At 37.8% G+C, this 26627-nt stretch overlaps 1 protein-coding gene across 14 annotated transcripts in view; it reads right to left on the bottom strand.

The window, feature by feature from the left end:
• SLC25A21 (solute carrier family 25 member 21) overlaps positions 1-26627 on the bottom strand; it is a 513478-nt gene that overhangs the window by 137123 nt on the left and 349728 nt on the right. For all 14 annotated transcript variants that reach the window (XR_014810647.1, XM_084968940.1, XM_021099142.2 and 11 more), the window contains one exon: positions 3380-3463. Coding sequence is in view for 12 of the 14 variants with exons in the window: in XM_084968940.1 (XP_084825066.1) it covers positions 3380-3463 (84 nt within the window). In the remaining 2 variants the exon portion in view is untranslated. The remainder of the gene's footprint in view (positions 1-3379; positions 3464-26627) is intronic.

Raw genomic sequence — 26627 nt, 5'->3', positions numbered from 1 at the left:
CAACATGTCCAGATCTAAAGGCATTACAGAAAGAATTTCAATTTGCTCTAGAAGCAATTATACATACAGTCAAGGAAAAGGCCAATTTTACTATGCAGGGACCACACATACTGTATGTTTGTTATATCACTTGATATCAAAGCAGAAACATCAAATTCTTCCTAAAATACACATGAAATGAAGAGTTTAGCTTAAGGAACTCCCACATCCAATTCAGAGATATCTATTACAGTTTACAGAACTTGGCAGTGCTGACACTATTGTTTTACTGGAAAGAGACACTTTTATTGACTATATAATACATTACGGGTTCTTTAACTTTATATAGAATGAACATGATTTTGAGCCCAACTGCCAAAATTGCAGGTATATTATCAATGTATGACACTTAGCACATCATCAGAGGAACAGCAAGAATTTATTAATTCTGTATCACTAGATGACCTCAAAATATTTTATCAGGCTTCAGGATCATTATTATAAGTTCATAGGAGCTAGTCTATAGCAAGAATCATCTTTTTTTTTTTTAAATTTTGCATCATGATGTTGGTATGACTGACTTTCACTCATTTGTTCGGAGTGCATTTAGTGAGTATCTCTACTTAGTGCCAGACACAGGCATAGGGAATACAGAGGTAAATGAGATGTGGCCCTTAGGGAAAGACTTTCTTGGGGTGGGGAGGGGACACATATAGAAAATAAGCTCAATAAATCAGGGTGGTGCATGCTATATTTTATATAGTATATGTATATGTAGAAAGACTGGTAAAGAAAGCATGTGATAGAGAAAAGATGGTCAGGGAGAGTAAAACTTGAGGGTATCCTTGAGTGAAGAGGGGTACTTTCTTGTGGGGATTAGGGGGGTTGGTCCTCCAAAAATAGGGAATAGCATGCAAATCTGTTAGAGTGTAAGAGACCAGGGGACTGCAAATCATATGTTATTCCTAAAACAGATATGTGCATAGGCAATGAACCTGGAGAACAAGGGAGGGCTGTCCTAGGAAGCGCTCTGTGCACCTGGTAACAAGTTTAGACTTTCTACTATAGGCCATATTTTTACATATTCCCCAAATACTCTACAGATAGAATAATTAAAGCAGTATGATACTAGCATAGAAATGGATAAATTAATGAAATACAATAGGAAACAGAAAAACATAATAGAAAATTCAGCTGATACACATGTGGAAGTTTAATATACAAAAAAGCTAGCATTTCCAGTTAGTAAGCAGTGACTGCATTTTTCAACCAGTAGTGCCAGACATAGGCATAGGGAATACAGAGGTAAATGAGATGCGGCCCTTTTGAAAATAAAATTTAATTCTTAGATTCCACACTGCACACACATAAGATTCTCAGATTGGATTAAAGATTCAAATGTAAATGCTTATAATTTGGGGATTAGAGGAGGCCCTTCTTTTTTTAATGTGCCATCAAGGTCAGATGTCACAGCGGGAAAGACATAAAATCACAAAATCACAATCTTAAAAAATCACAAACTTCTGAAAGGTGTAAAACACTACAATTGTAAGACAAATGACAAATTGGGCAAAAACCTGCAATTTATGTAATAGTTAAAGGATTAGTACCTATAATAATGTATACAGAGCTTCTACAAATTAATTAAAAAATCTAACCTAAGAGAAATGAGCAAAGGACACAAATAATCAATTCACAAAAGAAATGACACCTGATGATATAAAAATATGCCCAATTCCAGTTGCAATTAAAGGAATACTATTAAGATAGCTTTATTTTTCACTTATGATATAAATAGGAGATGCATGTGACAGATAATATAAAATAATGACTGATAATGTCCAGTGTTTGAAATGGTGTGAAGAAGTTAGAACTTTCAAATACTAAGGGTATAAAATCTGTACATATGTTTTGGAAGATAATTTCCCAACATCTATGACATAAAATGTGCATATCATTCGATCCTCTAAGTCTACAGTGAGCAACTTTAAAATAGAAATACATAGGAGTTGCCATCATGGCTCAGTGTAAACGAATCTGACTAGCATCCATAAGGACACAGGTTGGATCCCTGGCCTCACTCAGCTGGTTAAGGATCCGGCATTGCTGTGGGCTGTGGTGTAGATCGCAGATGTGGCTTGGATCGTGTGTTGCTGTGGCTGTGGCACAGGCCAGCAGCTGTAGCTCCAATTCAACCCTAGCCTGGGAATCTCCATATGCTGAGAGTGTGGCCCTAAAAAGACAATCAATCAATCAATCAATCAATAAAATAGAAGCATATATATATATACACACAAACACACATACATAAATGTGCAAAAATAGGATGAGAATATGCATTGTGCTGTTTTTTATAATGGTGAAAATCTGGGAACAACCTAATAGTTGTTCCCTAAAGGGATTAATTTAATAAATTGCAGTATGTAGATAAATAAATTACTATGCTACTGTTAAAAAGAATATATTGGCATGGAAAGACAACAATGACACATGTTTAATTGAAATGGACAATTAGCAAAATAGTATCCTTAATATAATCTGCCAAGAGAGGTGGTGAACTACAGAGGTTAGGAGCACGGGCTTTGGGGTCAAACCAACCTGGATTTTAGTTCCAGCTTCACGATTTACCAGGTATACGAAAATTACTAATTTCTCTGAGTTTTGGTTTCTTCATCTGTCCAACTAAAATGGGTCCTAAGAGAACCTACCTCAGAGGTATATGGAGAATTCCTAATACATAATAGAGGCTAACCATATACCAGTTATTATTATCACTGTTACCATTTTGGTATACTTATTATTTTCAAACCATTCTCTTATAAAAACAACCTCAAAAAGCAAATCTAACATACTTTGGAAAATTATGCTGAATAGATTCTTTAACTGAATCGACACATCAAAGAAAATTTAAGCTAAAGTAACAAAAATATTCTGTTTATCTGATCATCTAGTAGATAGGATAATGAATTTGACACATCAATTTTTGACAAAGATATGTTTTGATTGAATATTTATAAACCAGAATGCAAACAAGAAACACATTTGGGCACTACATTTAAGAATCAAAACAAAGAACTATTACATTTAGATAGCCTCAGTTGTGAGAACTTTAATAAGCCTTAAAAGCACAAATTAAAAATTGTCCTCTAATCATCAAAATATTATTAATAAAGGATATTATTAATATGTGCTTTTGTGGTAGTTTCCATCATATACATATTCAATTTTCAACTGGTATTATCAAGAAAAACACACACAAAAATATGAAGGCGCTCTTTTAAATATTTTTCCCTACTAAGACTAGGGAAACAAATCATTCAAAATGAGAAAATGTGTTACGTAGTAATATATTAAAATGCCCAAATCAAAATAGAGACTATATATGAAGAACTGTACATACCCTTCTGTGCGGAAAATCATTCGAAAGCTGTCTCCTAAGCTTTTGTAACTATTTGGATCAGTTGCGCATCTCTGAATCTGAAACCTAGAAATAAAATCAAATAAAGAAAAAAATTCAAGTTAAGGATTTTGTCAAATGGTTTTTTTCACTTTTAAAAGTCTTAGGAAACTCAGCTTTTATAGATTAATCTAAAATATTCCAGTTTTTGAAGAGACTTTACTGATTTATTTGCCTTATAATCTTTACCTTATTTTTGTAGCCTTTAAAATCATGATACTTCTCTGTACTTTAATAGAAACTATAGAAAGAGGTTACTGTTTCTTAGCTAGGCAGACGCGCCCTGAGGCATTTATGTTTTTTCTTTCGTGAAAAGCATACACAGATGTCATACATTGTTTTAATGTACAATTCAGAAATCTGAATATGTATATGAAACAAATAAGTAGCTCTATTTCTTATCTTAATTAATACTCTTTGAGGGTAATTGGATACAAAGGTTAAAAATACAGAGCAGTTAATACGGTCTAACTTTGATCCTGACTATGAATTTAAGATTCATTCTGGCAGACAGGAGCCTGTGTTTAAGGCAAGAGTTCGGGTTGTATTGTGATACTGTTTACTACCACTACTTTATGACGGAGCCGTGTTGGTCATTGGGGTAGTTCAGGCTAGCTGGGCCTTCATAGAAGCACAGGGTTCTGCATATAGTTTGTATGCAATATAAACGTTCCCATTTCAGAAAGTTAAACCCTTTTCTTCTTTTTGGGTATGACTTTTCATCTCAGAACTCTAACCTTCAAAACATGGAAATCTCCAGCATCAGGGCCTTATCTTAGGTATTTTGTATCTTAACCCTGAGGTTTGTTTCTACTGAGACTTATGACAAGTACTCTCATTTCCCTATACCCCAGTTCTCCATATTCAGTTTTCTTTAGTCTGCCTACTCCATGTGTTTAACTTCCTTGTCCCAATTCTCAGTGAAGGCCCTTCTCCCTTCTGAATTTCCCTCCACAGTTAAAGCAAGCATTTAAACAAAGAAATTCTCAAAAAACGCCTTTAATATTGTCTCCTCTAAGATGCTTTTCTCAGATTGTTGCATTCATGATATGAACATAATGTCTAAAGATGATTTATTTTATAGTTCTAGGCCTCTGGGAATTATGCTGGAAAATGACACATTACAGAAAGGAGTGAATACTTTGTCTTGATTGAAGTGGTTGAGCATTTGAACAGAACATGTATATGCTAAGACTGGAAATGAAGCAGGGTTGCATTTGACTTTTGTAAAGTGGAGAGCTGCTGAATATAACTGTGCAGGAGAGTAGCCGTCCTGAGATGGGTGAGTTGAGACTTCCAGTAGAGTACTTGAAACATAAAAATTCCTAAAAAAAATTCTGTTGCCTGCCTGGGTGGATTAGAATGGAAGTATTGAGGGGAGAATAATCATGAAGGCAATTATGATAGTCTGGGTGGAGATTATGATGCCAGAAAATGAATAGAGGCAACAGAAATGTAATAAAATAGTGAGCTTGTTGGGTGATCTTTTATTCCTTTAAATCAATGGTTTTTAATTTTAATTAAATTTAAAAAATTGTAACATTTTTTGACCATGGCCATGGCATGTGAAAGTTTCTAGGCCAGGAATCGAACCCGTGCCACAGCAGTGATTGCGCCAGACCCTTAACCCACTGAGCCACCAAAGAACACCTCCATGGTCTTTTTAATGATACAGTCAACCCGATTCCCTCTTGATTCCCTTCAACACAGCAAGGAATATTCCACTATACCTACAGTTGCGAAATTAAAAGATGCCATAAATATTCATCTTTACAGTGTTTTTGCTTGTCAAACTTACATCTCTATTGTCATGATCATCTACTGGTTAGTTTTTCGACAAGAATTATACCTCTGAAATTTAAATTGCCTGGTGTTTATCAGAAGATTATGGGGCAGTACAGCTAACTCATTTGAACTGTTCTGGATCCAGGGGTGCATTTGGTGTGTGTATAACCACCGGCGCAGAAGACTTAGTAAGCAGTTCTGTCTAGAATCAAGAATGTGATTTGATGGTCAAGTAGATGAACCACGTTTGATATTTCTGGACTCCTGCATTAGATGAGGTAATATCTGGGACTTGGGATACAAAGGAACTTAATGCTAAAGACAAAAGAGTACAATGAAAAAAAAACTACGTGTAGGTTTAAACAACAAATAATTTAATTTAATTTAATTTTTTTTTTTTTTGGTCTTTTTAGGGCTATACCCATGGCATGTGGAGGTTCCCAAGGTCAAATCAAAGCTGCAGCTGCTGGCCTATGCCACAGCTACAGCAACACTAGATCTGAGACGCGTCTACAACCTTTATCACACCTCATGGCAACGCTGGAGCCTTAACCCACTGAGCGAGGCCAAGGATTGAACCTGCATTCTCATGTTACTAGACAGGCTCAGCAGAAAGGAATAATTTTGAAACATAGAGAGCTATTTCCAGAATATGACATTGATTCTAATTCAAACAAGAATCTCCATCTCTGCATTTGCATATTTGTAACCTATGTTCATTGCTGACTATGAAAATTTTCTGTGTCTAGTTGGGAAGTCCAAGATTGTCTCTAATATTATTATTTTTTTTTTACAGAAAATAACTTAAAGTAGTTTTATATATTATAAAATCATCACATGCTCATAGATATTTCTCCTAAAATCTGTAATAATTTTCATTATGTTTATTTACCTCTGTCAAATTCCTTTCTAGATGCTTTTCTCCCAAATACCATGTATTTTAAAAGTAGTTACCATATGAAATAAGATGTTTCAGGTTTTCCAAAATCCAGGGCATTATCCCCACTCTCAAGAAGCATAATAAATAAATGAGGAAAAAAATAATTGCAAAATAAGGAAAAATATCCAAAATGTCAGGTAGCATCAGCATAAGTTCCCCAAGTGTTCATCAGAGTAGGCAATGACTGCTTTCTGCAGAGGGTCAGCAAGGACCCCAGGAAGGAAGAGGGATTTGAGCTGGTCCTGCAGGATTCAGAGAGGCAAGAAGAGTAAGCCAGGAGGAAGCATTCCAGGTTAGGAAATGAGAGAAGCAACAATCTCCTTTCAAGAGAAGTGAAAGAAAAGATCTCCCATCATGAGAACCTCCCGTGTTTCATTCAGGATGGAGGTTATGGTGCCCAGCTGGTGGCATTCAGTGCTTAGGATGGGTGGAGACCTGAGTGGGTTAGAGGAGCGTACTTATGAGATAAAGTTAGACTCATATAGAACATTTGACCTTTTCCTGCTACTACGCTGGGTACTTTGGCTAATTCTATGGCTGCCTTATAGTCATGTGACCTTGTCCTAGAAGGATCTGTGAAAGAGTCTGCAGAAGGGCCAGAGCAAGTGCATCCCAATGGCAAGAAAATTGACCTTGGTTCCTCATTTACTGCTGGCATTAGAGACATTATTACCAAGGTGGGTCTTCTGTCAACTTACACAAAAATGAATAGAGTACAATTATTTCATAATTGACAAGTTATCTAACTTTGTTATCGGAAGTCTAACCTCTTCACCCACTAATTGCAATTTCTTTTTTTTTTTTTCAGAATCCAACAGATACTATTTCCAATACACTATTCTCAGTTAATGAGTTCCTGAATATTTATTGTGTATTAAGTACTCCTCTATTTAGAAAGAAATAAGACATAATCCTGCCCTTTAGAAGCTTATAGTTAGGTGAAGGAGATGTATAAATAGATGCTTACCATATGCAAGGAATAATATTTAGGAATAGTATTTTGGAGTACCATATATCAGCTGATGCGTTTTACTGGAATTGAATAAACACTAGTATTACTCTTACTGGAGATGATTTCCTATCTATGGGTGGACTGTGGTTGTCAGAAAACAGTACCATGCAGAGACATTGGAGGGAAGAGGGGAAACATAAAGGATATCTTTGGGCTAACTATCTGTGATTAAACTTTACCCTCCCAATTGAAAACAGGCAGCAAGGACAGTCAGTGGAATCTTTGAGGAGTGTTCCATTTAGAAGATGTCTAATGAGTGATGCTGTGTTAATTACAAACAGGAGCAGCAACATCAAAATAGCATTGCATGAGGAGAGTCCACAAGCTGTGCTGTAGAGCAATGCAAAAGGATGGGCAGGCATGGTAAATACTAATTCCACCATAAACCTTCCCACCATTCCTTACTATCCTAAAGCAGCTGGAGAGGCCCCATTAAACAGGCTACAGCAAGTACAGCTGTCTCTCCTCCTACACATCTCACATACGGCATATCTATACGCTGCAGAGAAAGTACATGCTGTATTTAGTTCCACTACACATGACTTATTCTGATCACAGAGTTATCAGTTCTTCTAAAGAATCTGTTTCAAGTTGATATAATTATAGTGTATTTTGGTCAATCATGTAAAACAGCAATTTCCTCCTTCCTCTTCATTACATTTCAGCAACTTAAAAGGTTCCCTCTCTTGGATTGAGGCTTTACATCGGCATTTTCCAAGCTGTGTTCTGTGCTAACAAATTCTCTCTATGCTCAGGGAGACAATTTTCCAAGTTACGTAATACAACTCTTTGTTAAATTACAAAGGCAAAGCCACACCACTCTTGATTGTATTTAGAAGAAAAGGTTAGACTTTCCCATTGTCCTAATAAAAGCAGCTTAGACACATCTGGAATCTCCATCCAACTAACTTCTTTCATTAGAATTAAAACTTGCTGCCAAACTGGCAAACACGACAATGGAATAATACTAAAGAAATATTCAGTGCCTAATATCAGATCAGAATGAAACACAAGGGAAAGGAATGTGGTTCAAACTCTATGCTCTATTGCCCAGTTGCCAGCAATTCCATCCCACTCCTTCAATGGGAAGGGAACAACCCGACCATCCACCTTACCATAAACATGATGTGAGTTACTGTGGATATGACCAGAGTAAGGAAGAGTTACTTAAGGTTCATAAGCAAATGTACAAGCATATTTTAAAAGAATGTTTTCACTCACTAAAACATTTTTCTTTAAACTGGTCAAAAACATTCCTGCAGTATTTCCCCCGACTTAAATTGTGTGTTTAGTCAGTGATGCCCAAGTCTATTGTTGACTCTCAGCATAGTTAGAAATGCCACTTGAGGCATTCAGCTTGTCTGAGCACTTCCTAAGATATCATAAGAAAGATACGCCTTGAGAAATACAATGACTTTGCCTTAAAAGCTGTAGAAGGAGGTTGTTTGAAAGTCCCTAAATCTCAAATTTATGCAATGCCTTTATTGTCAAAGTAATTTTACCTCTATTTTTTTCATCCACTATCAGCTAACAAAGTCTATACTGGGAAGTAGATGTTCTAGGATACACACACATTAGGTATATAAATATACATAGACATGCATAGGTAATCTATATATTTATATGAAGGGCAGCAAATTGAGTTGGGGTAGGTGATGAGACCTGTCTTGAAGCTATATTTGCATAGTGCACACTCTGCTTTTTAGTTAGACCATATGATTGTTTGTGGTATATTAGGGCTGGGAACTGATGGAGATTTGGCAGTGGGAGCCAAACTCATCTCAAGCCACCCCTTTGGCACTGCCACTAATCCCCAAGCAAAGCAGTGTGATAGGTAGCTTTTATTTCCAGCATCATTTCCAGATTGTTTTCCAGTTCAAGAGTGTTCCTGCGCTCTTCCCCTATTCAGCCCTACTCTTCAAAGAGCATTCATACCAATCACTTATCCTTATTATGGCTTTTAATGTGATATGCTATCTTCCAGAACTCGTCCATTTAAGGGATTTGAGCTCTCAGAGGGGAGGCAGGAAGGTTTGGTTTTGTTTAGGGTGGGGATTCAGGGATTCCTTTACCACCAGAGACAGCCCTAAGGGGTTCTTTTTTCCTGAGTGAAATTTTATGCTACCGTAATGCACTGCTACATAAAAATTACACCTTTGTGTCAAAGGAGGTGCGGCACGTAGGAAACTGAGACACAAACTAGGAGTCACCAGTTCCAATTCCAGAGCTGCCACCAGTAAATAGTGTATAAACTGGTAAAAACTGTAATTTAACTCCTCTTTGCCTTTCTCCTCAGCAATAAATTGGGACCAGAGACATCAGAAGACACTTTCATTTTGAAGGGTCAATGACACACCGACTTAACATTTGAGAGTGTTAGCCATACGAGAGAAGACATTTCATTTTGTTTTGTAAAGCCCCAAATTCCATAATTTTATAAGGGTGAGAGGCTGCTAATAAAAATTGTACACTGACAATAAGTAGTGATGAGCCTAATGAAACTCCCTGCAGAGATCTCTCTGTAAATGTGCTATGAACAAAGACTATTAGTAATTACCAGAATGTTACACGTGCTCCTTAAGGAACACTTAAGAAACCCACTAATAAACCAGAGATTAACAGACTAAAGGTTCACAATTACAGAACACATTAAAAGGATAACTGTAGGAAGATTAAATAAAGATTTTAATTCACTGTAATTAGCGTATCTTAAATAAGATGTTGCTCTTACAGAGTATGTTTGCTTGCTTACCGGTTGGCTGAGCACCGCCAAAGTCAGTGAACATGCAAAGACACGTCCAAGGCTTTGAAATTTAGGTGTACACACCTAGTTTACAAACTTTGGGGGAAAGCTCTAAAAGCACATCTTTAGAAAAATTCCCACCAGGAATATTTGTTTCCTGTACTCTGAAAAATCGCCTGGCACTGAGGCTGGCCCAAGAGAAGAAATACCTCCTTCCCATGAAAGGCTAACCATTGAATGGCAGGAAAAAGGGGAATTTGCATTTGTCACCCAGCAGAAAGACCATATCAGATGTTGGGGAGATAAGGCTGCTGATTTGGGAGATGAGTCTGTTGGTTTTCTTTAGCAAGTGCTGGGTAGAAAGGTATTCTCCTAACATTTCTCTATAGCCACAGCTGTCCTGTTGCAATTTCAAGACCCCAGTGATTGCGAATGATAATTAAAAAAAAAAAAATTAGCTATGAGTATTTTGTTTTACTCCAGATTAAATATACAACAATCTATAAAACATTTTTCTAGCAATGATGAGCACCAGAGGCCTTTAATCATGTGGGAAGGGAGTGGTTTAGAGTTCTAGACACAGGTTTCTGTCTCGACATTTCCTGAGATTCTCCATCTGCATCAGGACCAAGGTGAAGAGTTCTGGGGTGAGTAAGCCACAGGTCTTGCTTCCATGAATGGGACAAACAGGTAGGGGGCAGGGAGATGTTAGTAATTAATTATAAAATAAGGCAGAACACAAGTATTAAATAGGGATTCCAGGAATGTAGTTCATCTGCAATTTAAGCACTGCCTTTGCTTGGTGGGTTCACAATCTAGGCCTGGCATCAATTAACACCCTAAAATAATGCTAACAAATCCACAAGGGTCACGAGTTTGGCCCTGCCTCTGCAGTGATCACTGACTGAAGTTCAAAAGCTGTATGCATACATATTTGGCTGCTCATCAAATTATTCTGAAAATTCAGGGAAAAGAAAGATACTTATCCTGATTGTTGCTCAGTCATTTCCCTAAGGAAAGAGTCTTTTCTTTGATAAAGAAAAGAAACAGGAATCTTTACCTGATAAAAATTAAGATGCCCTTTGACTGTTTAAAGTCTAAATGTCTTTACTAGCTGTAGGTGGGCTGGGCTACGCTTGACTTAGCGGTCATGATATTATAAAGAAGACCAATAAATTTCTCTATGTTATTATAAAACAGTTTATAATTTGAAGAAATATATAACCTGGAGTGCTCAGTTAGCTGAGATAACTACTACCGATATGGTAATAACATCTTGGCAAGGCCACAACAGTGCGGGAAATCTGCGCCATATAATTTTGAACATGTTTTTGAACAAAACCTCAAAAATACTCTCTCTCTGAAATAGCAGAACAACTGAGATAGTCTGATTTTACTTTTGGTAATTTCCTGTGATCCTAGACACATCTAATTGCAGTCTCTTTTCACAAGCCAAGGAGATTCAAAACCTGATGGCTTGTGACTGTAGATTTTACAATTCATACTTTAACAGTACACTTAAATATCCTATAAATGGTTCATCATTTTGCTAGCTACAATAAATATTTACCTATGTGTCCTAAAACAGTGTGATGAAATAGATATAGTTTTGAACATCTTACACAACTATAAGGCATATGGTATTTCTAGTATTTACAACCCTAGTAAAATTTGACATTATAAGATGAATCATGATAAGAGAGTTTATTCTACCATCTGGCACAAGTTCTTCCAGTTGTTTATATTACTTAAGAGATAATAAGTACACTGACAATATAATTCTACAATTTATTTTAATGACAATATGCTAGTTAACAAGTCAGAGACAAATGACCATTAGAGATTACAACCTAAATCTAATAATGTTAAACCACAAGCAATAAAATAGGCTAATTGACAGAGCTGTGTGATTAAAATGCTCCAAGCATAAACTGGTCTCAATTAAACAAAAGCTTGAGTAGCATGTCTTTCAGTCATTTTGCTTTATAAAATATCAGTCACAATATAAAACTATGCTAAATATCAGATTGTAGTGCTGCCACTCTTTGAAAATACATATGTGTGTATGTATACATATATTTAATTAAAATTCATATTTAATACCAACAAATGACCTTACACCCAGATGCACCTACCTACATTTTCCCAAGTGCACTAAACTAGGCTGGTCATTAGAGTAGTTGATTAGCATGAAATCAACTTGTACTTGGGAAGTGAGAGAGGACAGATCACAGCCTAGAAATAAAACCTATTATCAAGGTGATGAAAATAGGGCTACATCAACTTCAGCAATTAAATATTAAAATAACCACACTTATGACAAGTATTGTTTTCTCATATTCCCAAAATAGTTAGTTTTTCAAAATTTGACCCACCCCCAAAGAAAGTTAGCGGTGTTCTTTCTCTGATCTTCCCTCCCCCCACCTCCTTGGGTTCACACCTTTCCTGAGTGTTCACCAATAGCACCTACTATCTCATGACAGAGGACCATATGACATCATTCTTACCTGTTGAACCACAGCTCATTGCTCTGGATGAGAATGAATTTCTTGGTTTCTAGCCTCCATAAAAGATTTCCAGGACAGGAAATTCAAAACGCTACCAGACTCTTCTTACTAGCCCTGGGAACCAAGCCACTTGACAGAAACTAATTATGATGAGAGACCGAAAGCCTGTGTCCCAATGGGGGGGGGGCGCGGAATGTCAGAGAAAACAGCATCTCTGGAGACCTAATATACACAATCCATCTTATTTCAGATGATCAAACGTGCTTATTTTATGGTTTATTTAGTACTGATAAGGAACAATGCTTTTCAATAATGTCAAGGAAAGAAAGATTAAAAGAGTGGGTGGTTTCTTTGTATTCATAAGCATAAATGCTTATGCTAGAAAGAAATCTTAAAAATGAAGATAATAAACTTGGCTATTATGGAAGAAAGCATGCTTATGCTTATCAGGGTTGAGGAAAATTTCAAGGCAAGTTTATATTTTTGTACCAAGGTTGACCTCATATGTTACCAAGATTTGGATGAGTTATCGGTTCCAAGTGAGGACAAAGTTTTCAAAAGCATTTCTTGGGTGTATAGCACCTGCAAATAACTCCCCCCCAAAAAAAACAAAAACAGGTAATAATATTGCCTGCTTGTGAATCACTTTAAATTTTGATTGTATTTTTACATTTTTGATCTCATCTCAGGGTGACCCATAGCTTCACATTTCCTTCTATTTGTAGGGTTAAAATTACTTGAAAAAGAAAGAAAAGAAAAGAAAAAGCATCAGCTTGGAGCCAGAAGGGCATCAGACTAGAAGAAGTAGGTTTCCCTGAAGTCTCACAGTTGTACCGGAAATACTCCCTCTAGTTCAGTGTATGTGGTCATTCAGTAAAATCACTATTCTGGACCCAGGCTTTTTCATTTATTAAAAAGGGAATAATGTTACTTACACATCACCCAAATGAACACTGACCATGTTCACTTAATCTGATCTCTCCCTGTCAGGGGTAGAGAGATTTATGGGGAAGGTGGAATGAACATCTTTGTAGAATTTAGATGTAATTCCATTTGAAGAGCAAAAGACATCATGTGGTTCCTTTCAGCCCTCTCATTGTAGAATTTGGATTGATACACATTCTGGACAAAAAAAATTTTTTTCTATATTTATTTAGCATTTCTTCTGTGAGGTTTATTTCCAAGTGTTTGAAGTGCCTACTGCATGTCTGGAGAATATTGTGAAGGCCACTATCTACTAACTCTGCAAATTCTCCTTTTACACTTTTTCTCTCTCTCTCTCAACTAAATGCTTTTAATGATGAACATTCCATTATGTCATGAACCTACGCTGGAGAGAGCTCCAGTAGAAGGGTGTGGTTTCATTATTATCACCAAATAACATGCTAAAAATAATTTAAAATCACTTAGAACGCTGGCAACAGAAAAGATGCATGGATTATTCCCACCCAGGAACAGACCTAACTTGTCCACAGAATTGGTATACAAATCTATGCTCCACTAATTAACCAAATGTTTAATAAAAGACAACTAATGTTTTTGGCTGAATTATAGATGAGTACTTTGGCAGGTAACAAAGCACTTCAAGACAGCTCAAGTCATTTAATTTTATAAAATGCTGATCTGTAGCAGCTTTTATATAAATTTAACTTTGCATTTTAAAACAGTTTTTTAAATAGCTCTCTCTTCTACAAATTAAGATCCAGATAATTGGATATCTTGGTTAACCTAGGCTCCCTAAAATCTTTAAGAGTACACATAAAACATTCATATAAAATGATGCCCAAGTGAGAAACCTACAGTGAATACATAAGAGTTAAACCTCCTCCTTCAAACTTCTGCTAGGACGAGCCCTGCTTGTCCCCAGTGAAACTCCACTCACTCTCATTCATTTAATCATCATGAATTCTAAGCATGATGATTAGACTTAAAACTTTTGGAGTTTTACTGCCTCCCTTCACAAGCAATATGTTAACACTGAGCATAGAAGAGCAAAAGTGTTCTGAAGCAATAAAAGTTACAGAGAATTCAGGCCAACTAGCATTTATGGGGTGCTTACTCTGTACGGGGCATTTGGGTGTGAAACTCTGCTTAATTTAGACACTGACCCTTTTCTAGGAGTTTACATTCTAATAGGGACAAACCCATAGCATTAAAACATTAATAACAGGCAAGTCTTCCCAGATTTGTCATCTTCTTGCTGCTTCCTTGAACAGCACACAGGGAATCCACATAGCATTTCTGTAGCACCTGGAGTTTGTGTGGACCCTCTGAATAGGAACTGCCCTCCTGTGCTGTTACACAGCGATCTCATCAGGCCTCACAAAGTGTGGGCAGACCAGTCCCTACACTAATGGCCTCATAGTGACTTTCTGGTTCTTGGTTTTCCATACATGGTTTTGTTTGTTCCCTTATGGCTAGACAATGAGCTATCATTTCTTGCACATCAATCTGCCCGTGAGCACTCTCCTTGCTTCCCTCCCCTCTCCTCTTTTTCTCTCCTGCATTTCTTGCACGATCTTTTACTTCATCACTTAAACCCAGGAGTGAACTAAGGACCAGATAACCCAGCTTGGTCATGACTTAGTGAGGACCAGAGGAGCCATACCATGAGTCAGGTCCATGAACATCAGTGCCTTCTCTGCATAGCATCCAATTTGGCTGTCTAGAGACTGTTTTTTTTGTGTGTGTGTGTTGTTTTTCAGTTCGGTGCCAGGGCTAAGGTTCTAAGATAAGAGGTCCCTGACTGAGTCTGAACTTCCCCTGAGAATGGGCCATCCTGAGAGGAGGAAGGGGCAGACAGCCTCTGATCTCCTCTGGTGCTCTCTTCCTGGTACTGTGGTCGCAGTAAGGTTGAGCACCTCAGGCAGGTACAGTCTCTCCTCTCGGTGGGAGGATGGCGTGCTTCTACATCCTAGTTCTTTGGGATTCCTCCACTTTGAGGGCTTAGTAAAAAGTCTTGTTGCTCCTGAAAGCTAAACAAGTCATAATTTATAACTTACGATGAGGACCTAAAGCACAGCTGACCCCAGGCACAATGATTCCTTCTTGATTCTGTTCCCATTTGTTTTGTGGGTTTAGTTTCTGTTTGTTTTTTGAAATAAAATGCCCTCCCTGCTTTTTTGTGTTTGTTTTCTACTTCTGCATTAGGGACTGTGTGGTAAGTGTCTGTTATTTAGAGTCTTATTAGACGCATGTTTAGTTTGAAAATTTGAGAACATATGAAAATTTCTTTTGAAAAATGTTTCTATTTTCAGAATTCTGACCAAATCACTGGTTTTCTGTTAGCTCTGGTGGTATCGCATAGCCCTTTAGGGGGAGAAAAGAGAAGAAAGAGAGAAAGGAAGGAAGGAAAGAAAGAAACAAAAGAACAAAGAGAAAGAAAGAAGGAAAGAACCACTGTAAAAAACTCTACTTCCCCGTACAAACTCTTTTGGAACTGCTAAGCCCACTCTCATGTATGTTACGTCAAATTCTGGCAGAAATCGCGGGACAGCTGCAATTCTATACTTTGAAATGTCTATTAAAAGAACTCGATATAATTTATAGAAAAGTTGGAAGGTGTTCCCTATTTTTTTCATTCCCTTGAATGTAGACAACTTTTGGAATAAAGTAAGGGAAGAAAAGGGTATTTTCAATGTGAAGTCAATACATTCAGAACTTTAAATATATGATGCCAAGAGAACTTTCTGCAATGAAGATTGGTTCAAATATATATGAATGTATAGATGTATACATATTAATATTACTTCTGTCAGGTGAATTTCAGCTAATTATCATGAGAATTAAAAAGCTATCCAGGAGTTTCTGCCATGTCTCAGCCGTAATGATCCTGACTAGGATCCATGAGGATGCAGGTTAGATCCCTGGCCTCGCTTAGAGGGTTAAGGATCCAGCGTTGCCATGAGCTGTGGTATAGGTCACAGACGAGGTTCAGAACTGTCGTGGTGTAGGCTGGCAGCTGCAGCTCTGATTGGATTCCTAGCCTGCTAGCCTAGGAACATCCGTATTCTATGGGTGCAGCCCAAAAAAGCAAAAAAAAAAAAAGGGGGGGGGGAGTATCCAATCTTCGAAAGTTTTCATGACTTAAGAAAAAATTTATCACAGATAAACATGTATACAATTGAAAATACCATACTTTTAGATACAAATAAGATTAAAAATAACATTTTCTTTAAAACCCCAAGTTTAACATTCTAGAAATTGGAAGGCATAAACAGATGCTTTTTAAAAATATATTACAATACCTATCCTAAATGAGTATGGCTTCACCAAGGGCTTTGGCTGCTAGAACTGGCATGTCTCAAGGTAACTCATATTAAGGGGAGGCTGTTATTACAGCAACTATAGGTGACAAGGAAGGATAATGAGGTCTCCTGGGAGCTAGGACTGGGACATGGGAATCCATCAGGAACTATTACAACAGTGATGCCTTGTGCAAAGTTAATGCTGGGAGATACCTACACAGCTAGATAGTAAGTACATCCCCAGCCCCCTCTACATCAAAGTGCAGGTCATGTAGTCAGTCATTGTTAGTAGCATCTAAGCAAAGTAATGTATATTACTTCCAGACTGAGGGTTTTAAGGAGTGAGCAGGACTCCTCCATTCTCTCTCTCATTGTTTCTGCAAATGTTTTTTGCAAGATACATTTATGTCAAGACTAGCGGCATCTTAACATATCACCTGCGAGAAGGAAGGAGAGGTCTCTGAAGCTCTAGTGGGTACAGAGCCACTAGATGGAAAGAGCCTGGATCACCAAATCACACTCTAAAGAAAACCTCCAATCACTGGTCATACTCACATTGGACTGCCATGTGAGTATGCTGCATTAGGGAAAACCACTGAAATACAGAGGTTTACTTGTTACTACCCCTAGATTTGCCTTAACTGATCGAAGAATCATCACTACACTGTGTCTCTGTCTCTCTCCACATCCTCTCTGTAGACCAGCTTCTTCTGGTTACTCATGCCTCCTGCTTCTCCACAGCACTGAACCCCAATCTTGGTGTAATATGACACAAACCTAGTGCCCACCACTTACTCATATCTGCCACTACATGTACCAAATACCTTTCATTTGCTCCTCCACATCCACCCTCTACTCTTCCCTATCCAGTTTGTTGCCCTAAGAGGTGATCTGAACTGATTACATCAAAAGACTACTATATTCTCTGCCTTCCAGTTGGATGTGGTCAAAGAGAAGCCCTGGCAGGTGACAAGAAGAAGGGAGAAAAAATGAGTCGGGGATATTTATTTGTCTGATTCCTTCCTGTGATGCTTCCTCAGGCCTGTCTCTGTCAACAGAAATTCGCTGCTCCTCTCAAGGAGCCCTTTCTTCATGGTTTTCATCTTTCAAGTTTTGGTAACCTTTTCCTTCACACACACCTTTGAGCTTAGGCATAGTGGCAGCTTTCCTTCCTGCTGCTGGTAGCCACAGGATCCTGAGATCTTCCTTGTAATTTCCTTATACCTTGCCCATACTCTAATAATGAATCCATTTATAAACCTTCTTTAAATTATCCTAACTTGAAAGTGCTTTCTGTTTCTTCTTGGGTCTCTCACTGTAAAATCATATCGCAATTAAAATTCTTTAGGGAGTCAGCAGTCTACCCATGGCTTGCTTAGCCATGTCCAGGGGATGGAGTTTTTGTGCAAACATGGTCGTCAAACCCACCCCTTCAGCAGAGCCTTCTAGTGACGGCAACTTGCAGAGAAGGAACTTGTAGGCACCCCCAAAAATGTTTACGAAATAGTACAGCTTCATTTCTTCTGGTAAAAGTGTCCCTTCTTTTCACTCCTCTTCAGCTATATGATTGCCATCATCTGTTGTTGCATTTTTTTCCCTTGTTGGATTGCCTCACCACTGTGAGAACACATTACTGCTTTTTACAGGATTACGCACTGTGAATAGTGCATATTCCTAGTACACCATTTAGAAGCCAAGTCTCTACATTTAAAAATGGAAATGTTGGAAGTTCCCACTGTGGCACAGTGGTAACAAGCCCGACTAGTATCCATGAGGATGCGGGTTCAATCCCTGGCCTCACTTAGTGGGTTGAGGATCCGCCATTGCTATGAGCTGTGGTGTAGGTCACAGACGAGGTTCAGGCCATCTTGTCATGGTGTAGGCCAGCAGCTGCAGCTGATTCAACCCCTAGCCTGGGAACTTCCATATAACAGAGGTGCTGAGCTAAAAAGCAAAAAAAGAAAAAGAAAATGTTCATAAAAACAAAAAGGGAGAAAAAAGTAGACATAACCACAGAACCATGTATTGCCATGTTATTTTTCAGGGCCAAAAAAAAAAAAAAAAATTTGTACCAGCCTGAGGATGCTATGAATATGTCATACAGTATTTGCATCCAAAGAATTAACCCAATTTTCTCTTTCACATTTCCCTGGTATCGTTCACATTCCTTTACTGTCATTAGTTCCTAGCAAAAGATGCTACATAAGCACCAAAGTGAATGTGAAATTATAATAATTAAACCAAACATCTCATCACTTTCATTCAGTGTGAAAAGTGCCTCAGACATGGGGTAAAGTGTGTACCTGAGACGTGAGGAAGATTGTTTGTGTGAAAATCCAGGTACAGAATCCAAAATTCCATCTTAAGTTTTCTCTAAATATTTTACCCTAGGATGCTAGTAAGACATTGGTGACAAGAGTTGTGTCCTTTTTATTTCAGGAAAATGGGAACTAGAAAGCACTTTCCTCCCTTCTTCTTCTTTGGGAGAAGACAAAAATGGGAGAAAACATATATCTTCACTCTATTTCGTTTTAAAGATGCATGTCTTACATGAGGTAAAAAAAGGTTAATGTTGTAAAATAGTTATTTTTCCAAATCAATATATTCTTTTTGGCTACACCTGTAGCATGTGGAAGTTTCAGGGCCAGGGATCTAACCCACACTACAGCAGCAACCCGAGCCACTTGCAGTGACAATGCCAGATCCTTAACTTGCTGAGCCACCAGGGAACTCCCAAAATAATATTTTTCTAAGGGATGTTACCACTGCCCTTCACGAAAACCAATACCATTCTCTCCTCAATATCCTCACACCATGAATTTCATGACTTGAGATGTAAGCAAAAGCTTAGATTTACTAGAATTTCATGATGGGTTCAAAGTGGGAGGTGGTTACATGGTTTTAAAAGTCAGAGATTGACAAAATGGCCACTATTTCCATCCCTCCATCCCACAAGCCTCCCAGAAGACATGTGTAATGCATCGCTAAAATAATAGGAAATAAGTGTGCTTAGAAATCAATCCAACACAATAGCATTTTATTTGCACTGACTTCTAGTGGATCTATAGAAAGCAGTTTATCTCTGTTTTATCCTGTTTGCTCTAAACAGTAACTACATACAAAAAGAGCATTAAAATGGAACTAGAACTTTGAGTAAAATCCACAAAGGCTAAGAACTGCATTGTCCAATATGGTAGCCACTAGTCTCATGTGTCACTGAGCAGCCGAAATGTGGCTAGTGCAACTGAGGAAATGAGTTTATTTTATTTTAACTGATTTAGGTTTAAATTTAAGAGCTCAAGAAGTATAAAATATTTTCTCATTAAACATGACTTCATCATTGTGCTAGGACTACACTTTCACCATTGGATCCCATAAGATACACTGTAGTAAGAATGTACTTTTTAAGATGTGGCTAAAAGAAAATTTTAAATTATATGTATGGCTCACATCATATTTCTATTAGAAAGCTCTGGCTGAAAAGCTAAGATTTAAGGCTAAAATGCAAGTTTATTTTTGCATACAGCTGCACCCTAATATGTGCAGCATTATTGGAGTTTGTGGGGAAACATCTCTTGTACAGAGTAGGTACAAAATTAAGAAAAAAAAAATCCTGATTTTCAAAGTCAACTTTCCTCCTGTAAGCTTCGTGTTATTTGTGGCATATAGGCCCTCTTTGCTTCAGTTGTTTACCTAGGTTTAAAATAAAATGAGTTTCCACCACAAGATAATTTTATTATGCCAGTTTTGAACTGATTAAAGATGAAAATGTCTCCTTGGTGTTCCTCAAACAGTCTTTCATGAAATGCATCAACCCTTAGAATGAAGCCACAAGTACCCATTAGGCTGGCAAAAATGTTTTCTGAGAAATCCAAATTGGAATCTACTGAATTAAATTCCAAACCAAATTAGGAACATTGAAAAAGACTCTTAAATGTACAATGTTCTTTTCCTTCAAGCTATTTGAGTCCCAGCTGAAGATACTGTACAGTCTTTTCCAAGTATAAAATTTGAGAAAGATCAATACATAGATAGGCTCAAGTCATTTCCATGCTGTGTCTTTGCTAGTTTGATAAAAATTACATAGAATCTTCCAAACATAAGGGATAATAAGTATGGTCTTAAAACCTAATCCTTCACTAGAAAACAGAAAAGGTTTCTCAGAACAGTGCTGGAGAGAATTTGGAGCTATTTAAGGAGAGATAGTGATTTGAAAATAACCAGACTATAATGAAAATTAAAAGTGCTTTTTTTCTTCCAAAGCAACCGACTCTATAATACAATGCACATATCTTCATCACGAGTCATAACAATGATTTGAGATCTTCCCATTTAAATTTTATGCCGCTCTGTTTTTCCTTGGACAGGACAAGAGACAAAAACTGGAAAGTTTGGGTCATATGGATCATGGCAGCACTGCTATGTCTGGAATTTTCTTATAAATATCCTATTGCTTTGAGGCTCACAGGCTGGGCTAAAACAGCAGGGACAATCTCATTTGCACTTTTATAGTTGGAGAGGGATTTTCAAGAGTTAAAACAATTTTCCATAATAATCTGTATTAACTTAACGGATCTCAAGTGTGATTATTATACCTTTTCATGCTTTTCTGCGGGTTGACAATTTGGAAGTAATTTTAGAAAAACAAACAGAATTATAAACAAATGCCAACAAGAAGGCATTCTTGGGTACTCAAAAGAATCTATTTGCAACAAATTTTTACTGCCTGTTTTCAGCTTTATGCCTTTTAGGATTATTTTTTAATACTATAAATGACTGTTTCTACCCTTATGAAAAGCATCACTTCAAAGGAACATGCTGTGGACTCTACAATGAGGAAGCAAATTTCAGAAAACCAAGCGGATGCCACACTTTTTTGGTGTGTGATTCAATAACGCAAGAACGCTTTATCAGAATCTATTAACTTCACTAAAGTAAATACTCATTTATCAGAATGTGAATAATTTTACTTTGTTTAAAATTAGAAAAACAACCCACTAATTTCACTAAAATGTGAAACTTCCACATAAGTCCCTCAAAGTTAATTTTTCAATCCATCTATAAAGTGCATAGCAAATCCTACCAGACATAAGAACACGAAAAAAAATGAAATACAAGGAAGTTTGAAAATCAGAGTCAATGAGAAGGGAATTCAAAGTAAATATACAGTGCTATTAAAATAAATTTTACATATACACACAGAAAATAAATAAATGCTTAAAAGAGATAGGATATACAAACTGAGTTGATGGATTAGAGAAAATGTGGGGTTAAACAAGAAAACTTATTTGAAGCAGTAAGTTATGATGCCAGGAAGGACAGTTCTGAGGCAGCAAGCAGAGTGTTTTCATGTGTGGATGGGAAGCTAAAGCAGCACAGAAAAGAGCCTTGTCAGAGAGCTTTAAAAGGAGGTATATGGACATCAGTAAGGCTGGTAGCTTTTTCCTAAGAACTAAGCTTATGATTTCTGAAAGCTTAGGAGGAACGTTATAGGCATTTACAAAAAGGTACATTTAGAGCTAGAAAGAAATAAGTCCCTCAACAATAAGCAGAAATGAGACTAAATTCATCAAATAGTTGATTTGTATCTCCTTAGGAATGGGTATTGGCTTCCACTGAACTTGGCTCCATGATGGGAAAATTGTACCAGACCAATTTAATTTCCTCCCACAGCAAAGTGACAGACAATGTCAACCAACAGGAAGCAATAGGAAAAAAGGATGTTAAAACAGACCAGGCATGAGAGAACCAGTATCTGGAACGCAAATTTGATAAGGGGTTTGGCAATGTAAGGATACACATAGCTGTAATTCATGGAAAAGAAAAGTCCACCTTTCCTATGTAAAAATCATTTAAAATTGTGGCGGTAGATAATGAAGTAAGAGTAGACTTCGAATAAAGGTGTATTTGCTGGATTAAATTAGCATATCAGAAATAATTCCTAATTTCAGGAGACCCTCAATTTCTTTGAAATATCTAAGAAAAAAGAATTCTGTGAATTCTAGTGTATACTTACACACTAGAGCTCTTGAGCCCTTTGTATATTTATCTCACAACCACCTTTTAAAGTGTTATGAGTGAAGGGATGGCCTAATTTTGTAATAATGCTGTATATGGAACTACGAGCCACCTAAAAATATGGTAAAAGTAAGTCATCATGTTGCATTAAAAGAAAATACAAATTAGCACAGAGGAACATTAGTATTCTAAATTGCACCTAAGTAAATTCAAGGACCTCTTGCATTTGGTGTGTGTGGCCAGGGGTGGGGGTGGGGGGGCTGCATTTTAATCTAGCAAGGTTTCATTGATTTATTTTTAAATCTTTTATCTTTTTTTAGGATCAGGTTCTGTGATACAGTGGAATAAGAAAAGGCTTTGGAATCAAACAGACCTGCATTCAAATCCTGACTATGTCACTTACCCACTGTACAAACCTGGGCAGGAGATTTAAACCTTGCTGTTTCTTTATCTGGAAAAGTGATATCTACCTTGCCATTTGCAGTGAGGATTAAATAAGACCATATGTCTAAAATACTTGGTAAGCGTATCTCTCAGTAAACATTGGCTCCCTTCCGCCCCTTCTCAATCCTAATCTCTCCTCCCTCCTTTCTTCCTATCCACACGCCTTGGAAAAAAAGATACACGAAAAGACTAAGAATAAAGCCCTGTCTTATGAAACAAGAAAAGAGACACAGCCACACTTCTTTCTACTCTTAAACCCTTGTTAAAGGTTTCCTGACTCCACAAGGAACCATTCACACCCATTTGGCCTTCTCTTGGTTTTTCCCAGTTTTTCAATGTCAAATGTCAATACTTTGATCGAAAGAGCTTCCTTATCAAGTGACATTAAAAAAAAAAATTCTTAATTCCTACATATTTTAAGTAAAACATAGAGCAAACATGAGTATGATCATGCCAGATGGTAACCCTACGAGTGCCTAAAATACAGCCAACCCACCATGTCAGGTTTACAACTGCAAACTTGAACCGAAATATCAGTCTCTTTGTTCTTATAGATTTGTCCAGTTTTCTCAGGTAAACAAAAATCAACTTCCCAGAGTGCCCTCGATAACAATTTAGCACCTATGCATAAAAAAAGTCAGGGATTAGAAAATCACTTAGAATGTATTATTTTTAGACTGAGCAGACATAAGTCTTTGAGGATTAATTTCATGCTGAGGGTTAAATTTCACTTTCACGATAGGCTAACCATTGCCCGGGGCTGCACAGATAATGAACCTGCCAAGGGATTAGCAAGGAAACACTTGTGTTATTATAAAGCGGGTACACTTCCCTTTCTAACCAAGTTCATCCTACATGACATTAACAAATTACTCCCTCTCTCTGCCCACATTTCAATATAATGTGAGCCAGCAAGTGACCCTGAACCAATAGGACACGAGATAAGATCTTCTCGGTGCAAGAATGACTATTAAATTCGTCTGAGAAAGCTAGACCTCCTGCAGGGAAACACAAGGCATTTTATCTCCATAGGCCCCTGCCTCCCTGCAGAAACCTTTCTTTGGTCATAAAGCCTCTGAATGGACACAATGCTTAACACAAACTTTTAACCCACACAAAAAAGGCACTCTCCAGAAAACACAAATGACACAATTCGATCTTGACAAACTCTTATCTTCTAAATAAGAATTTAATGGCTTAGCATTTGTTCAAATACATGTGCAGAGAGATTTCTGATTTTTCAGATGAAAGTATCCTTTTCTCAACAGAGCCCTTCTTAAATAAGAGGAATGCTTTTCTCAGTCCTCATTCTCAGAGTATCATCTCCTGCTGGGGGTAAGGTGGTGCCTCTCCCCCCTCGCCCTTTGGAGTGGTCCTCACTCCTCTGAATGGCACTCACCATTGTCTCCCGTCAATTGTGGTCTCCAGGTCCATGTTTTGTCCCTACTACTTGACTGGAAGCTCCCTGAAGGTAGGAAGTTCAACTTAATTGGCCTTTGCATCCCCTCCCTCCAGGGACTGATGAAAAATCTCCAGCAGGCACACTCAGCAACTATTGGCGAAATAAAACTGAATCTAACCAGTCATTTGGCCATATCCTGATTCCATTGTACAATGTCTGGAGAAAAGAAAATATAATCGTTCTGCAGAACATGTGGTTTCTGTTATCTACGAAGTTATAATTTAGGAGTGTTTAGTATAAATTAAGAGTGCTTTTGTTAAGAAGCTGTTCTGTTATTGAATGGACCAACTGCTGCCAGAGTGAGACCTGCTACTTCCGTAACTTGCTAATAAGCAGCAGGAAAAAAATGTGATGCTTAGGCATCCATTGGTATTTGCTACAATCCAACTTGGTTCAAACCATGAATCTAATGGGAAAGCACAATATAGTTTTGTGATGATGTATCGGTGCACCTCTGTTCAAAATATTGTCCTGGAAACAGTAGATGACATTTTCTATACATTCATATACTTATTTGCCAGCTTGAAGGCTTTAGAATTGGGTAATAATGATAAAGATCTTGTTGAATTTCATGGATATTCATTCTCAGACTAACAGAGTAGGTAGCTCTTAAACACAGGTGTGTTGAGTACCAACATGGAAGCATTATGTAATTATGTAATGGAGGGATCTAAACTTTGACCTTGAACTCAGCTAGAGTGAAACACTACAAGGGCCATGTGTGAGAAGGCAGTTTCAATAGAATGGTAGAGGTGGCCATCAGAGTACCTGTGTAAGGAAATGAACAGGTGGCAAAGAAAATGGATGTAGCCAATATCCTTTTACGGGGTGGGGGGAACATCCACAGCATGCACAAGTTCCTGGGCCAAGGACTTTGTAGCATCAGGCCAGAGCAGTGACAATGCCAAATCCTTAACTGCTAAGCCACTAGGGAACTCCATAGGCAATATTCTTTGCCAAAAAGTTTGGCAGTTAAGAAAATGAGAGAAAGGACAAGGACAAGAGGAATTAAGAGGAAGTTTTCTTTTTAAAGAATGGGGGAGATGAGCATATTTGTATTTAAAGGGGAAAACTGAAGGACCAAAAGAAAAAAGGGACAGAGTAAATCCTAGAGGAGTAGAATCAGAAGGAACTAATCTTACAAAAGATATTGTTTGTTTGTTTGTTTGTTTGTTTGTTTAGAAACAAGAATACAGGCAAGAGAAACAAGCAGGTGTAAGCTTGAGTAGAGGAGTTTTGAAGGAAATCATGTCAGATGTCTCCAGTTTCCTCCGTAGAAAAGGCAAATGCATCTGCCAAGAGTGCTGGGAAGTGACTGGAGGCTTGGGCAGGGGGAGGGAGCCTGGAAAGGCTGCTGTGGGAATGAGATGGGGACTCAGAAAGAAATTTATCAGAAGGACTACCGAGCTGCAGTAGGACTTGAGAACATGGGGCTAGGGTTACATGTGGCTGAAAAAAGCCAACTATGGGCATCCATTAAGAGACAAGTGGAGTCAAAGGGGCGTGGAGGATTCAGGGAAGAAGGGGGAGTTGAAAAGCAACAGTCTTGAACAGGATGAAGAGAAGGTACCACACACACAAGGGAGGGGAACACAGAAGAGCAGGAAGGGGGGATTTCAGATTGATGCTAGGGAGGTGAGTTTTCACTCACCACCTTGCCTGGAGAGGAAGGCCAGGGTTGAACTGTGAGGACAAACGTTAAATGCTTGGTAAGACTGAGGCTGAATGCTATCAGGGAGGAGGCTCTGGAGTCCTGAAGGATTGTGAAGCCATGGTTAGGCTGTTGGTAAATGATCAAAGGATGAAATAGAAAGATACTGAATGAAGGTCCAGAAAAATGGCAAAGGAGTTCCTGTTGTGGCTCAGTGGGTTAAGGACACAACATTGTCTCTATGAGGATACAGGTTTGATACCTGACCTCGCTAGGGGGTGAAGGATCTGGCATTGCTGCCAAGATGCAACATAGGTCACAGATGTGACTCAGATCCAGCATTGCCGTGGCTATGGTGCAGGCTGGCAGCTGCAGCTCCAAT

The sequence above is a fragment of the Sus scrofa genome, chromosome 7, assembly GCF_054392235.1.
Source record: "Sus scrofa isolate SSC_HxYL_T2T_F1_AM1 chromosome 7, Sscrofa_HxYL_maternal_Yorkshire_Landrace_v2.0, whole genome shotgun sequence".
Lineage (NCBI taxonomy): Eukaryota > Metazoa > Chordata > Mammalia > Artiodactyla > Suidae > Sus > Sus scrofa.
Note: the sequence above shows the minus strand (reverse complement) of the source record. Positions and strands in the feature narration are given on the sequence as shown.